The 15,367-nt window shown below is 42.6% G+C and overlaps 1 protein-coding gene across 2 annotated transcripts; it reads right to left on the bottom strand.

Annotated features, from left to right (window-relative positions):
• Positions 1 to 74: 74 nt before the first annotated feature.
• jade1 (jade family PHD finger 1) lies at positions 75 to 14,131 on the bottom strand. Of its 2 annotated transcripts, none has more exons than XM_020649685.3 (11): positions 13,810 to 14,131; positions 11,323 to 11,395; positions 9,804 to 9,871; positions 8,816 to 8,973; positions 8,515 to 8,699; positions 7,249 to 7,460; positions 6,670 to 6,837; positions 6,145 to 6,261; positions 5,020 to 5,625; positions 3,475 to 3,592; positions 75 to 1,904 (listed from the first exon to the last, which is right to left on the bottom strand). In XM_020649685.3, exons 1-11 carry the CDS (start codon positions 13,897 to 13,899, stop codon positions 877 to 879), a joined length of 2,823 nt encoding a protein of 940 aa, XP_020505341.2. In that variant the 5' UTR covers positions 13,900 to 14,131; the 3' UTR covers positions 75 to 876. The 2 variants fall into 2 exon arrangements, with proteins under 2 accessions (XP_020505341.2, XP_020505342.2); XM_020649686.3 differs by lacking the exon at positions 13,810 to 14,131 and adding an exon at positions 13,507 to 13,752.
• Between the last annotated feature and the right edge of the window lie 1,236 nt (positions 14,132 to 15,367).

The following is a 15,367-nucleotide window of genomic DNA, read 5'->3' as shown; positions in this document are numbered from 1 at the left end:
TCAAGAATTAGAACAACTTAGTGTTAAATCAAACAGTTAATGTAAGACATTGATGAGAGAAGAATGAGACTGAATTCATGTTTAAGTTTTTATTCCTCTTTAAGACAAAGACAAAAAAAAAATTCATTTTGCATAACAGTAGTACAGCAGCGGGCGGCCAAGGGTACAAAACGCTTCTCTCAGTTTTTCAGTGTAAAAATAACTCTACTCATACCTCTCACCTGTGCCGTCCTCTCGTAGTGCAAATGCTTCAAATAAAAGTTAGGCACATGATGGATACGATCGCAGTTCAATTACACTTAAGTGCTGATGATGATGATGAGGGCGAGTAAAAACATCGATCTGATTTCCCCTCCGTTATGGTTTGTGGATTCCCGTTTCATAATGTCGTCGTGTTAAAGACAGTCTGATGATAGCTGGAGTTTAAATAGCGGTGCTTGTAGCTGTGTGCTTGATTAAAAAATAAAAACCTATAGAGTTCTAGTTAGCTGACGTTCATCAGCTTCTTCGGCTAAGTGCAACTGAGTTCAGTTTTCTATCTAAAAAAACAAAACAAAAAAATACATCGCAAGCTTATGGTCCCAAGCAAATCGCACATCCTCCCGTGCTGATGCTTTTGCTTGTACGTATCGGAGCGAGCGTTTTTAAGTGGCAACTTGACATCTTTCTACTTTTTAAAAAGGAAGAAACGAAAATAAAAACTAGCTCAAAATAAAGTAAAATATTTCCCAGATTTACATATTTTACAAATAAAAAATAAATATCAGCTCTGTTTTTCATCTAGGCAGAAAAATAAAGGTACAAAGAGCGACTGTCATTCTTTCCCCCCCCGACTAATACAGTGCAGCTTATTCCTCAACGAGTGTTCCTCCGACATCAGGACGCGAGCACGCCGCGGCGGATGATGTCGGAGCCGTAGCGGCGAGCGAGAGACGACTCGCCCCTCAGCCGGTGGGAGTGGCATCGCTTCAGGCACGGCTCCATCTCGCCGTCGGCCGGTTTGGCGTCGGAGGCGTAGCCGTCGCTCTCGGCCCCCGTGCGGAGTCTGGTCCTGGGGTTCGACGTGTTTATCGGCGGCCTGAGCAGCGGCTTGTGATGCTGCACTTCCTCCTCCTCGTCCTCGTCTTCTTCTTCTTCGTCGCCGTCTTCCTCCTCCTCCTTCGCCGTCAGAGGTTTCTCATTCCTCCTAGGGATCCTGAATTTGCCCCAGCCTTTAAGGTGCCCGCCCACCTGCCGGCCGGGTGTGTGCGAGCCGTTCGCCTTCCTCAGCCAGCCGTTGGCGTGGACAGCGACGGAGGCGGGGCTTCTTTTCGTCATCCCTTCTTCCATGAAGTAGTCGTCCGTGACCGTGTCGGAGCTCCTGATGTCGACCAGCCTGATGGACACAGTTTTCTCCAGGTGTTTCGACCCGAGCCGGTTCTTCCCCTGGCTCGGCAGACTTTCCACCGCGTCGCTCCTCCTCCTCCTCCTCCTCTCCTCTTGCTCGTGGTCGTTGTCTCGCCGCCGTCTGTTCAACGCCTCGTGCTCCGCCTCCCTCCTCGGGCCTTTCCTGCTCTCAGGTTTGTGCGGCTTAACATTCATTGCTTCCTGAAAATCCTCTGCCTTCTGAAGCTTTAAGAACTGAATCTCCTGGCTGATGTCGGAGTTCAGGACTTTGGGTTCGCTCGCCGCCTCAGACGTCTTACTGTCTTTCGTCTCCAGCGGTTTGCTCAGATTGTCCTTCCTGTAAGAGTACGGCGAGTCTGAGGGGCCTCTTCTGTCGCTGCTTTTCCTTCGTTCCTGCTTTAAAGACCCTCGTTTGGTTTTTAGTCCAGACTGGCTCCACGAGGAGCGAGACTGGGAGCCCTGAGAGGATAACCAGCCGAGAGAGAAGAGCTTCTCCAAATCGTTTGCTGAAGGATCTCCTGCGACGAGAACAAGACAGGTACAAGGTCAGCACAGACGAAGAGCCAGGATGTAATATTATACTGTCATGGAATCCTACAGTGAAGATATGACTGATCTAAAATCTGTAGAGATCCGAGTTTTAAAACTGAGACTGTCTACAAAACTACAAAAATAAATTTTAAATGCTGTGCATGTGTTTTTACCTATTTAGTGTACTTTTAGCTAATGATGACCTAATGCGAGTGTTAGTGTGAATGTTTGTATGTTTTCATGTTGACCCTCAACAAAAGGTAATTTTCTGTCACAATGTGATAGACAATAAAGTTTTTGGAATCTTGAAACGTTTGAAATCAAACTGGTATGTCGGGCCATAGACTGAATTAAACATAGATGTAGTCTCAGTGACGTCACCCATGGGTTTCTTAAGTGGAGTTTTGAAGCCAAACTATGGTGATCGTCACAGACAAACAGCTGGAGTTAAGGTGGGACTTAAGCCTCCTGGTTAACAGCTAAGACGCTCTCGCCTCTGTGTGCAGACCTCTTGGCCATGATATAACCAAAACAGCTATTAATATAAATATTACCAGGTTTATTTCTTTTTGAGAAAGGCATTTTAACATCTATGTTGGCAGGACTTCGGGGTTTTTGCAGCCAGCCTCAGACAAACACTTGAGGAACTGCAGTTTTTGCACTTCCACATTGGCGTCATATTTTAACACTGGAGGTTGCTTCCTGGTTGGGGCAGCCCTGGTGGTACGGACGGACACCTCTCATCCCTCATTAACAGTGGAGCACCACAGAGCTACGTTCTAAGCCCCCTGATTTTCTCTTTTGTCTTAATTTCCTAAATTCATGGGCTTATTGAAATAACCAATATGTGGGGTGTTTATCAAAGAACACCACACCAGGTTTTTCAGCTTGGTTGATGACTTTTTAAATTATATTTCTCTACACAACTGGCTGTGAGGCGCCATGGTTGTACTAGTCGTTCTGCTTATACGTTTACAGGGTTTACAGGTGGACAAAATATCAAATCAAGCAGTCAGACAATGAATAGTATTGCCTTGTAAAGTTTCTAAAATGTGTTGAGCTTTGATTAAAGGCTTTATATGTGATTTTTTGATCCAGCAGATGTCGCCCTTGAGCACCAGCATGAAACCAAAACAACTTGCGCTGCATTGTTGTGTTAGCATGCTAATGCTAGCGATCTTTATTCTGCTCGTATCTTCACACTGCATGTAAATTTACCTGAAATGAACGTGATCTAGAAACACAGTTAAGCAGTGAGTACAGTATGTTATTCTTCTTTTCTCTAGTCCCTCAATTAAACAACTTTTATACACAAGGGGAGGAGTCAGCCGGCCGTCCTGGCGATGTAAACAAACTGAAGATAGGACTCAGAAAACTCTGAAAGCATCACAGACAGTGGGACTCGGGTGTTACACCCATTGTAGACAGTCATGACTCACAGAGTTATTTTCAGAGGATATACTTGATTTCTATTATATTTAAGTGTGAAAAATCACACATGAAGCCTTTAAATAAGTGACTGAATGGCCCTCGTGGTGTCTCGTCGTGGTGGCTCACCTTTGAGAAGCTCTTGGTCGAGCAGTCGGACTTGTTGTTGGAAGATCTGCTCCTGGACTCTCCACAGTGAGCGCTTCATCTTCTCCCTTCGAGTCACCATGTAGGTCAGATTACGGACCTGAGGAAAGACAAAAGACCGACCATCGTAAACTCACATGACCATCGTCTAACACTGGAGCTGTTTACAACTGAATTCTCAAATGTGCAGATTTCAGCCCGTCTCTGTTTCTCTGTCCACCTAGCGTTTTTTCCGGGCAGAAAAGTGCTGGCTCTACGCTGAGAAGAAAAGCGCTGCTCGCCCGTCCTGTCTCTATGACAACAGTCTGTTTACAACGCCCGCTGCATGTTTTATATTTGAGATTTACCCAATCAATCACGGACCACAGAGGATGTGGATACAAGATACTATCCGTGGGAGGATAAAATACAGGGAATATCAAACATTTTAAAAAGAGCGCCGTTGACGTCAACAGCGTGTTTCTAAAAAGTTGAAAGATTTTGAACTTGAGTGCTCAGAGCGGCCGAACAAAATGGCAAAGCGATTGGAAAAGAAATACGCTGGACGCTGCGCTTTTCATCCAGACAGCCGCTTTCTGCTGCGAGCGCTCTCTACCCATTGAAAACAGCTGAAAAAAGACGCTGCCGCTCAGAAAAAAAAACGCTAGGTGGACACGAGGCCTAAAGTGATTTTCTATGGACAAGGGTTGTCCTAACAGATACTTTAAACTTTGATACGGTTCTAGTAAAGATACCTGTTCCTGTTTCAAATCCATAACCACATAAATACAGATTGTTGTTTTAAAACAAATCTCAAGTCTTTGCCCACCTCACTCATATCACCTTGAGCAGTTCCCCTCCCCTTTAATTCACTCTATTAATGCATCAGTTACCTATTAACCTATTATTTTATACTGTCATCTATGTCTACACACACTTCAGTTCATACCTGTGCGACATGAGTCCACTTCAGAGTTAAGAACTTGTGCACATTTTTAGGCCTCCAGCTCAGTTAAAAGGCCGAGCCTGCGATACAAGTTTTACAAGATAAAGACTTTATTTAACAACACTCATATTTTCCCCAGAATCGTTATTTTCTACGTTTTTATTTCCTAACAAGTCTGTAAAATCTAACTGGACAAAATGCTTTTTAATGACCATTTAGAAAGCTACGTCCAAGAGCACAGTTAGTCAACTTGAACACATAACTATGACCATAAAAACCTTGATTTACTAAAGAACAAGTGACTCCTTTCTACACCTCATAAAGTGACCGTTCGTTACTGTATTTTTGAGAATGCTTCCTGTCTCACCTGAAGAAGAAAACTACTCTCCATCAGTACGAGGATTTTTCTGCAGTGAACTCGTGTACGCTGAAATATTGGAATTTCTTTTTATCATAATCTTAACTACAAACACTTTTCTCCACCACGCTGAGAATTCAGGAGCATTTATTAAACTTGTTAATCTTTAATCCCTCCTGTTGAAGAGGTTTAGCTTCCTGTCTCTGCTCCCTTGAACCCCGCTGCAGCTGAAGAAGGGACCTACCCTCTCCAGGTCCTGACGGAGGTGTGTGAACAGCTGCAGGCGTCGCAGCAGCACCTCCTGCTCGCGGCGTGCCAGGCTCTCCTCCTCGTCCTTCTTGGGCGTGAGGAGAGGCTGGTTGAAGTTGGCCTTGCGTTTCAGCTTCCAGTACTGAAACAGGAAGTCCACCACCTCCGGCTGCAGCTTCAGGTGGCCGGCCACTTCCTCCACCTCCACAAACTGGTAGAAGTCCTCCTCCATCGCCTGCACCTTCAGCTTGCGGAGGTTCACTCTCTTCTCCTGCTGGCGGCTGCTGAGCGCCTCCAGGTCAGTGGGCGCTCTGCTGATGAGCTGCGGAGCCACGTATGGCGAGGAGGAGGAGGCGGCGGCGGCGTCTTCCTCCCCTCTCACCCTGCCTCTCCTCTTGCCCTTCTTGTCCCTGGCGCTCTCCTTCTCCTCCTCTCCTTCTGAGTCTCGGTCTCTGAACTCTGTGCCCTCGAGTCCCGAGTGTTTGGGGCAGTAGGACTTGAACTTGACCTCGTCGTCCTCTGTGAGGATCGTGTTCATTTCAAGGCTGGCGTGGAGGCCGCACGTCACGTGGAAGGCAGTCCGGCAGTTTTTCGCTGAGCACTGTAACAGGAAACCCAATTTTTTTAAAAATAAGACCCAAATTCAAACACTCCAAGGACATGGAGGAGCATTTTTTATGAAACTAAAAATTACAAAAGTAATGTGTTTATGACGGGAAACTGTTTTAAATTTTAAATTTCGGTTGGACGGGAATTAGCCACTACTAACATCCTTTGTTTTTACTTTTCAGCTCTCCCTCCGAGTAAACTTATTGAAAGACTCCATAATTCAAGAAAACAAGTGAGCAGCGGAGCTGGGCCACGTTACCGTTCAACTCAAACTACTGATTTTGTGCTGACTGATCATCGGCCTCCTCCCTCCTCCCTCCTCCCTCCTGCTGAGCTGTGAAATCATTACCGACTAATTCACAGCATTAGCTTGGCTGTGGAGAAGCGGGGGGAAATTAAACATCTCACCACCGCACGGAGGATAGCACACCGCTGGCACATACTCTGATGCTTTTTCACGTCTCATTAAATCGCCCTGCGTGAATGAAATGTGAGCATCGCCTCTGCCTACCTGTATGCACGCTCCCGTCTTCTCTTTGCACAGGCAGCAGATCAGAGCCCATCTGTTGCTGGGAATCTGGGACACGTTGGTGATGGGCTCCATCTTCTCTGGATTCCCGATGCTCACCTGCACGGCAGAGTAAACATCATCATTTGAGGCACATGGTCACAGGTTAGCGCAGCTGCTGTTGACACGTTTAGGGGCTGCAAACACAGAATTGCTACCGCTGCAGTAATCTCTGACCTGGTTATAACCTGATGCATATTCTTGGTATTGTTGCCTTTTTTTATTTGCAGCAAACTCAAACTGCAGCTTTAGTTTTTACCACTTTGTGAATAACTTGTGAAAAGATCATTTTCAACTAAGAGAGATAAGAGAATTGTCTTCTTTTCAAGTTTACTTTTTGTCATGTGTTGAGAGGCTGGTGTGAAATTAAAAAAGTTAAATTCACAGTATTTTGTAAAAGATTTCCCACAGAGATTAACTCGTCCAATATATTGCATAAATCTGAACAGGTAAGATTTGTTTCCTCACCTCTGGAATCCACAAGGCACAGCTGACGTGGACCCACTTGGTTCCACTCCGGGTCGGCTTCATGGCTCCTCCCTTCTTGGGGCACAACTGGCACTTTGGCAGGATGCCGAGGGCGCAGATCCGGCACAGCCAGCTGCCTTTTGGGACTTTCTGGATGCCGTAACACGCCTGGAGGGGAAACGCAAAACAGACGCCGGCTCATTTTACAAGGCAGTCGACAGAAATCGATACAGCAGCAGCAGAAGAAACAGAGAAAGAAAATGTGTGTGTGTGTGTGTGTGTGTGTGTGTGTTTGTCAGATGAAACCACAACAACAGCTGATCTAATTTAAGAAGATTTCTGTTTTTCTTTCTTAACAATCTCGACAGTCAAATTAAGATTTTAAGGGCTTCACAGGTTATCAGGGTTTGGTTTAAGGCATCATATAATAAAAAATAAAAAACCCTACACCTTCACTCTCACTGTTCAAATCTTGGCTCTTATTCTGGAAGCCCCGCCTCCTGAAATATGAGACTTCCAAAGCAAAGAGTTTGGTGTTCAGGAGGTAAGAAGGGCCCGTGTGAGTCGCCGCGCTCTGACCTGGTGAACGCAGATGTTGCACTTGTCGCAGAACACCATCTCGTTGTTGTCCTCCCCGTCGGGCGACTGGCAGACGTCGCACACCACGTCCTCGTCGTACTCGATGCCCAGCCCTTCCTCCGTCTCCATGGCGTGCGACAAGTTGTCGTGGCAGCAGCGCTCAAACTCCTCCATCACACGCTCCATGGTGAGCTCGTCCAGCGGGGGCAGGGCTGTAAGAGCAGGGAGAGAAGGGTTTCTGATTTGTTTCTCGCACTTTTTTTGTTGTTGTTGAACTTTTATGAAGTAACAGAACATGATAAACCTGCTACAGAGAAGACCCGCTTTACAATTTATAAATTGGTTTTCACATTTTTCAAGTACCCAATACTTCCCTGTGAGGTCACAACTATTTACATTTAAAGCTTGTTGAGTTAAAAGTAAAAATCACTGTGATCAACTTCTAAATGCCCGTTTCTTTCGGCCTAAGTGTAACTACATTTGCAGATAACCCTTCCCACCAAACACTGAAATTACACTTAATGACAGGTTTGACTGTGAGGTTTACTCTGTGAGTCATCAAACCACAACGTCGCCACAGAAAAGGTTGGACTGTAGTCAACACAAACATGTGGTCAAAGAAGCATCGAGAGAGACTCTACAAAGCTGAGACAGAGTTATGGAAAGGAAAGAGAAAAAGACTCAAGAGTCAAACATGTTCCTGACTCAGAACCAGCAGTGTGTCTTTCTTTTTCTTCATCACTGGGGATGAAAGTAAATCTGACTCCATTTATTTTATTTAAAAACACAAACATGATGATTCAGTTTGAATGATCAGCTGTCACATATCCAAATCCAAGTTTATCTCAGCGTCTGACTCCCACAGAGAGATATCGAATCACTGTTCTTGATTTACCAAACTGCTGAAGTTTGATATAAACAAGGAAAATTAAATTATAGCAGCACATCCTAATAAAGGTTTTACTACCAGGAAAATGTTTATTTTCCTCCAAGGATTTTTTTCAGTCTTGCCCAAGGACACTCCCCGACCTTTGTCTCTACCACTGATCCACAGCCGCCATTCAGACTTATGATATAGACATTTCCAAATGTGCCCACACAATAACTACAATCCCTCGCGAAATCATTGGTCCCAGGATGCAGCTGAAGCTTCTAACTTCTCCTTTACGGTCTTAAATGTATTCATTTATGTGTGACTTTCTTGTAACTTTGTAATGTAAACCACAACCTAAACTAATATGAGGGGTAAACAGGACAAGGACTCACCCATCTCTGCAAACTCCTGGTTGGCGGTCTGCAGCCAGGCTACGTCTTCCTCGTTGAGGTCGTAGCGGCACATCCCCTCCGCCAGCGTCCGGATGTCCACGTATCCCAGAGCCTCGGTGCCTGACGTCCTGATCAACTTCTTTGGCCTGACGAACATCACTTCCTTTCCCTTTTCTGCCAGCACCCTGCAACGCACAGACAGGACACAGTTTACAATCCTGAGTTTACATGTTTAATACTCTAAAATCTCCATTTTCTGTATCCAGTGAGTAAATATGGGCCGGTTTAGCTGTTTTCCTACCTGGCGACGGGCTGCGGGGTGGACTGGGGGCTGACGGGAACCTGCACGCCCTTCTCCCACTCCTGCCTCCACGGGTCGGCCAGGACGTAGTAGTCCTCTGTGTTCAGCTGGTACGAGTCATGAACCTTCATGGCGGTGATCAGATCCGTCCTGAAAACCTGCATTAAAAAAAGTAAACTTAGCTGAAAAATTGCAGTGAGTTATTAAAACGCTGTCTTCTTTTGCAAAATGTTTGTGTTGGACAGTTTCCAGCGTTTTGAGACTGAGGAATGATCATGATGTTTTTATGATTTCTCTCAAGCTTCTGTGCAAAAATATACAGATGTAAATAGGCCTTGAAGAAGAGACCATAACTTTTGACTCGGCTTCCAAATTAGTGGCACAAAAATGTTAAGTATAACTTTCCTTAGGCTCATAGAAGCTTAAAGGAATGCAGCATTACACCATGTTTTTATGTTTCTAGCTCATCTGAATATTTCTGCATACAAATAAAATCCTCATAACAACTTGAACCCAATGACCGTGCTTCATATCAGTGTTTGCGGGGTTAAAATTGACTCGCACGTTGTGTGGAGACAGCCGAGCAAGAACAGCCAATCGGGATCCAGCTTGGGCTGGAGTCATTGTTTTGTTTTGATTTGATTGGCTCTGAGTTTGAGGGAGTGTACAGTGGCCTGCAGGGACCAAGTCCACAGACTGTGCCGCAGATAACAGATGGTATGTTTCCACCTTCAGGATCCACAGTTCAGCTGTGGAAGTTTATATGAACTTATGATAACAAAAACAGAATGACTTTTCTCTGTTATTTTACTCACTTAACAGTAAATGTTACATCCATTTGTAGCTGAAATTGTTTAGATTGTTAATTCAAATGACTTGTTTTAGGGGGGTTTTGTTTCAAAAACCCAGGTTGTAGGTGATGAAGCATGATCAACACAAATCAACTTCAAACAGAATCATAAAAAGAGTTAAAACAGAGTCGACGTACCTCTGAGGGTTTCTGCCCGGTCCCTCTCCTGGGCTGTGACGAATGTTGGGACCAGCAGGTTGAATTACCTGCAGGAGGAACAGCACAGACTTTTACACGTCTCTTCATCTCTTCTGTTTCTGCTCTAATGATCAGCCTCACACCCTCAAAAGTCGGGATTTCCCCGACACATGTGCCTCATTTGTAACGTCAAAATGCCACAGATCACATTTTCTGTTTCAAATTTGATCTCTTAACTATTCAATGAATTAACTTCTTAGACTAATTATAAAATATCTGACAGTATCATCACAGTGAATAAAATCAGCTTAGAGCCCCGGTCCACCCAGCGTTCTTTTCTAAACACCAGTGTCTTTATTCAATTGTGCTAGGCAGGCAGACGTCTGCTCTGAGCACTTTTAAGAGAAAAAAAAGAGCCGCTGTTGACATCACCGGTGCTTTTTTCAAAATGAATGTATTCCCCGTAGTTTTGCTGCCTACTCATCGTGTCTTGTACACACATCCTCTTTGCTCCATGTCTGATCGGGAATAAACTATCTAAAATATAAAGAATGCAGTAAAAAGTAATGGAGCAGTGCCGGTCATACAGCTGCTGTTGTCATAGAGACAGGACGGACGTGCAGCACTTTTTTTCCCTCAGCAAACAAACATTTCATGCAATAGCTCCCAAGCTCACAGCCAGCGCTTTTCTACCCAGAAAAAAACGCCAGGTGGACACGGGGCCGTAATTTGAATGACATGTGGGACCTCACACATCACCTTGGAAGACGGTCAGGTTGATGCAGTTACCTGTTTGCATAACAGAATCCTGAACCCGACCTTGACTTAAAGCTGTTTCCAGTAAAAGCTTGGGGTTTGTTTTTACACTCGATGCCTCATCAGATTGATTGGATGATAAGTAAGTCAACTCAACCTTGGCTCAATTTCCCCTGATCAACAACTTACCAGAACATTTTTTTTTTTTGTGACAAAGCTAAACTCACTCCACCTACGATCTTGTGGAGGATGAAACAAGCTATAGAAGTTAGTTATGAAGTTATTAGTCCCTCTCTCTGACCTGTTAGGACGTCTTTAAAGGTACAAATGTCCCTCCAGTCCCTACTCTGACTGCTGTTTCTTAAACTGCACGCCTCCCTCGTCTCCTCCTTTATCCGACTCCATCTGCTGTCCTTTCTCTCTCCTAAACATGAAGAATACATTTACACTGGAAAACACATTTTCTGAAAACAAGACAAGAACTCAACAATAAAAAATTGCTATAGCCCAAATAGATCGATGCAGAAAAAGTGACTTTTGAATTCCTAAAATGTAATTCTGAATCGTTGATGATATGCAAGAATTAACTTTTAGCCACCATTACCGTTTGTGTTTTTTAAAGATAAAAGTAAGCGTTTCTTTTACACTCCTGATTACACTTTCATGAGTGAAGTTGGGGAAGTTGGCGGTCTTGCACTGACCTCATTGAGGTCTATATTTGGATTCGGTACGAGTGAGTCAGCAGTGACATTATTGTGCTTACTTCCATTGTCTGAGTCGTCGCTGCTGCTTGGGTGCCTGCTTCTCTTCATTGTTGTGTGTCTGTTAGGCTCCGGCTGAGGGACGCGACACAAAACAGAGGTTAAGTCACATAGAGGATAAAAGACACGGTTCAAAAACAAACACAAATGATCAGGGAAATAATCATTTGACAGAATAAGACAAGAAGCCTGGCTCAAAAACACACACATAGTATCTGTATTTTACGGCGGCTGGGAAGTGCAAAGCAAGATAACAAAGTCACTTTTACAAAATGAGAGACAAATTTACATTTAAAAAAAACATTTTTACATTTTATGAAACAAAATTACAAAACCAAAAACACTTACCAAGGACAAAACAAATTTACAAGACGTGAAACACTTTCACCGGTCCCCAAACAAATTTACAAACGACAGAATCTTGACGGAAAGGGAACGTACCGCGACAAAACACAACAAACAAAATGACCCCTCACTCCATCACTTCCGACATTTGGTACATTCCCATTTTGTCAAGATTCTGTCGTTTGTAAATTTGTTTTACAAAATGTAAATGTGTTTTTTTTCCTTGTTATAAGTGTTTTGGTTTTGGTTTTTGTAATTTTGTTTTCTAAAAATGTAAAAAGGTTTTTCAAAATGTAAATTTGTCTCAAATTTGTAATTTTGCTTTGCACTTCCCAGCCACCGTAGTATTTTGATCAGACATGCAGTCTCACTAATACACGGCATCATCACCACAGATGGAGAACTATCTGAAGAATAAATGGACGCCTCAATCATAAAGTTTCCACTCTGCCAAAGTATATTTCTGTCACGTACTCGAGCCTCGATTGTTAGAAAGCATTTATGATATTGAGCTCTCTGCAGCTGACCTATCGATGTGGTTTTGACTTCAATCATTAGATCGATACTTTATTGATCTCGAGGGAAATTCAAAGCATCCAGTAACAGGTTACAAAGACATGACATGAAACATTTCTTACAAATTAACCACAAAACCGACGCCCCCCCCCTTCCTCCCCACCCCATACATATATATGAACCTGAAAAAAAGATTTAAAGAATCCCCCGAGATGAATCAAACTTAAACTGTGCAATTAAAAAATAGACTTATAAGAAGAAATGTACATAACCCGTGCAGGGATAAAAAAAAATATATGTGAGATTTAAACAAGAACCTTTAAACAGTTGAGGACAAAAAATCTGTAATTAGACCTGAATATAAAAAATAAACCTTCTGAAGTTGTGTTGTTTATTTGTGTACAGCAATTAAGATTAGAAATCATCATGTCTATCTGTGATGACTGCAGCAACATTATCAGCTCTTGGACATATAAAGATATTACATATCAGACTGTAACATGCATGTAAAAACACATCCTTACTCTCCTTGTTTCCACACTCCCCCATATGGTTATATTTGTAAACATCACAGTCCAGAAGTTACAAACATCCTAACAACTAACCTGCAGAGTTACAGGTTAACTTTAAAGAATGCAGCAACAACAAAAACACATCAACAAGGACACCAGACTCCAAACAGGTGGACATAGTTTCATGCTCCGACGCAGGAGAAAGAAAAGATCAAGACCTATTTTAGCTGGAAAATGCTAACAGCATGCTAGGCTAACTGTTTGTGTGACGCCCCTTTTTCCAGCCAACAGAAAGTAGCGGCTAACCAACTAGCGGCTAAGTTTAGCAGGTATATCTACAGAGTTTGCATGCATGTTACCCCGGCAACATAGGAGCAAATGCAAGCCATTTTTATGCAATTAAAAGTGTGATCGGGATTTGCTTCAAACAAACGTCACAGCGCCCACACGTCTAAACACAGACAGCACGGCTGCCGTTAGCATGACAGCTAGCTCACCTCCCGTTACCGTTATGCAACATGCGGGCCCACCCACACCGGCAACTCCAATCATGTTTTTATTATAATAATTGGACTTTCTTAATACTCAGCCGTGTCTGTTTGCTTAAAATGACTTATTTAACGACATTGAAACAAGTTGTTTAAAGCAGAGTTTGCGGTTTAAGTGCATATTTTTATATAACCTTTGCAACGCTGGTTGTTAGCAACGGGCTAGCTCGTTGGCTGCATGCTACACGGTAACGAACGCGAACATAACACCACGCTTATCTGTCAAAGGTTAGGGGTCAATAATTTGATTGTTTCATAACACTACCTGGAGTCAGCGTGAACACACAAACTGTAACGATGATTATTAACACATTAATGTTGTTGGGTTATCTTTAAAGTAAGCACAGCGGAGCAGAAGGTGGTAAATCCCGCAGCTCTCCACTGGCTGAGGTTATAATCTTTGGCGCCATTTTAAAATGACGATGTCGCGTTTTCCTAGCGGACTCAGCTAGTGCGACTCCACACTAGAGATTTAAACTCGTTCAAATAGCCCGAAAAGAAACACTGTGGAAGAAATGCACACGATATACACCCGTGTAGAGTTGACAATAAATGTGACGGTACATACAGAGCACGCCAGGAGGACGCTAGCCGGTGTTTGAGTTTGATTTGAAGCGCAGTTTTTAGCCGTGAGTTCCGCTTGACCCGCATTCCACATACACAAACACGGAGCGGCGGCCGGGGAGGAGGGTACCCAGCCCGGACTGAAGTTCCTCCTGTTGACCGCTGGAGGGCAGCAGAATCCACTGAACCGGCACCAACAAGATCCGATAAAGTAATCAAGAGGGGAGAAAAAACTTTTATCAGCGTGTTTAAAAAAAAAGGTTACGATGTAAAACCCAGGTTGCTTAGAAGTCAGTTTGAGTGTCAACAAACATATTTATGAGCGTAATATTCCTCAGTGTGCGTGACGTGGCGTGGCTGTCCCACTCACTGACCGTCACTCCCTTTTTTTTTTGGCGAGTACACACAGCAGGGCTTTATCTGTTAAAGGGACAGGACACCAGAAACACAACTATTATATAAAAACAGAATAAAAAAAAAGGAAAAAATATTCTCAAATATTATTATATAAATATTATATAAATTGATATTATAGAAAAAATATCCTCAAATATTATTATATAAATATTATATAAATTGATATTATAGAAAAAATATCCTCAAATATTATTATATAAATATTATAGAAATTTATATTATAGAAAAAAAAGAAAAAAATATTCTCAAATATTATCCAAAGAAAAGCTTCCCTTACGCCTTAGTTAAGAGTCTTGAATCCAAACTGTCTGTATGCAACTGTTTTGGCTGATGATCTAATTATTGTTTTTCTTATTATGAAGTGTGTGCTGTATGAGTTTGAGTGTTTTTGGTGTTGAAAGTGTGTGAGATCTCTGATTTCAATGGGACTAACCTGGATAAATACAGGTTGAATAAATAAATAAAAATAGTATTGCAGCCCCTTAAAATCTGCACCCAAGCTTCTTTATTTCCTTTTAATTTCAAATGTTTATTTATTCTGGAAAATACATTGAAGTTTCCCTTATTTCCAATGAGGCCAAGTATACACACACAGCTTAATCTATTAAAGGGACAGGACACCAAAAACACAACTATTACATAAAAACAGAAAAAAAGGAAAAATATTCACTGAAGAAATAGACAAATATTTTCTTATTATGAAAATTATAAATAAAATACAAAGGCACAAGTGACACAAGACAATGATAGAGGTTAAAGGTTAAAGGTGGTCACAGACTTGGTTTTCTTTTATCCGCTGTTTGAGGTGTGTTTTGAAGGTTGCATATGTTTGTGAGTCTCTTATTGTGAGTGGGAGAATATTCCAATATTTAGTTCCTTTGACTGACATTATTATGACATTATTATGAAGTGTGTGCTGTATGAGTTTGAGTGTTTTTGGTGTTGAAAGTGTGTGAGATCTCTGATTTCAATGGGACTAACCTGGATAAATACAGGTTGAATAAATAAATAAAAATAGTATTGCAGCCCCTTAAAATCTGCACCCAAGCTTCTTTATTTCCTTTTAATTTCAAATGTTTATTTATTCTGGAAAATACATCGAAGTTTCCCTTATTTCCAATGAGGCCAAGTATACACACACAGCT

Source organism: Labrus bergylta, chromosome 18 (genome assembly GCF_963930695.1).
Source record: "Labrus bergylta chromosome 18, fLabBer1.1, whole genome shotgun sequence".
Taxonomy (NCBI): domain Eukaryota; kingdom Metazoa; phylum Chordata; class Actinopteri; order Labriformes; family Labridae; genus Labrus; species Labrus bergylta.
Note: the sequence above shows the minus strand (reverse complement) of the source record. Positions and strands in the feature narration are given on the sequence as shown.

Excerpts from the sequence above, each read along its gene's own strand:
- jade1 (XM_020649685.3), bottom strand. The coding sequence starts at position 13,899 with ATGTGGAATGCGGGTCAAGCGGAACTCACGGCTAAAAACTGCGCTTCA. Across the intron at positions 11,396-13,809 it reads GCGTCCTCCTGGCGTGCTCT|CCGGAGCCTAACAGACACAC; the intron begins GTATGTACCGTC and ends CGCGTCCCTCAG. Across the intron at positions 8,974-9,803 it reads CCGGGCAGAAACCCTCAGAG|GTTTTCAGGACGGATCTGAT; the intron begins GTACGTCGACTC and ends TTTTTAATGCAG.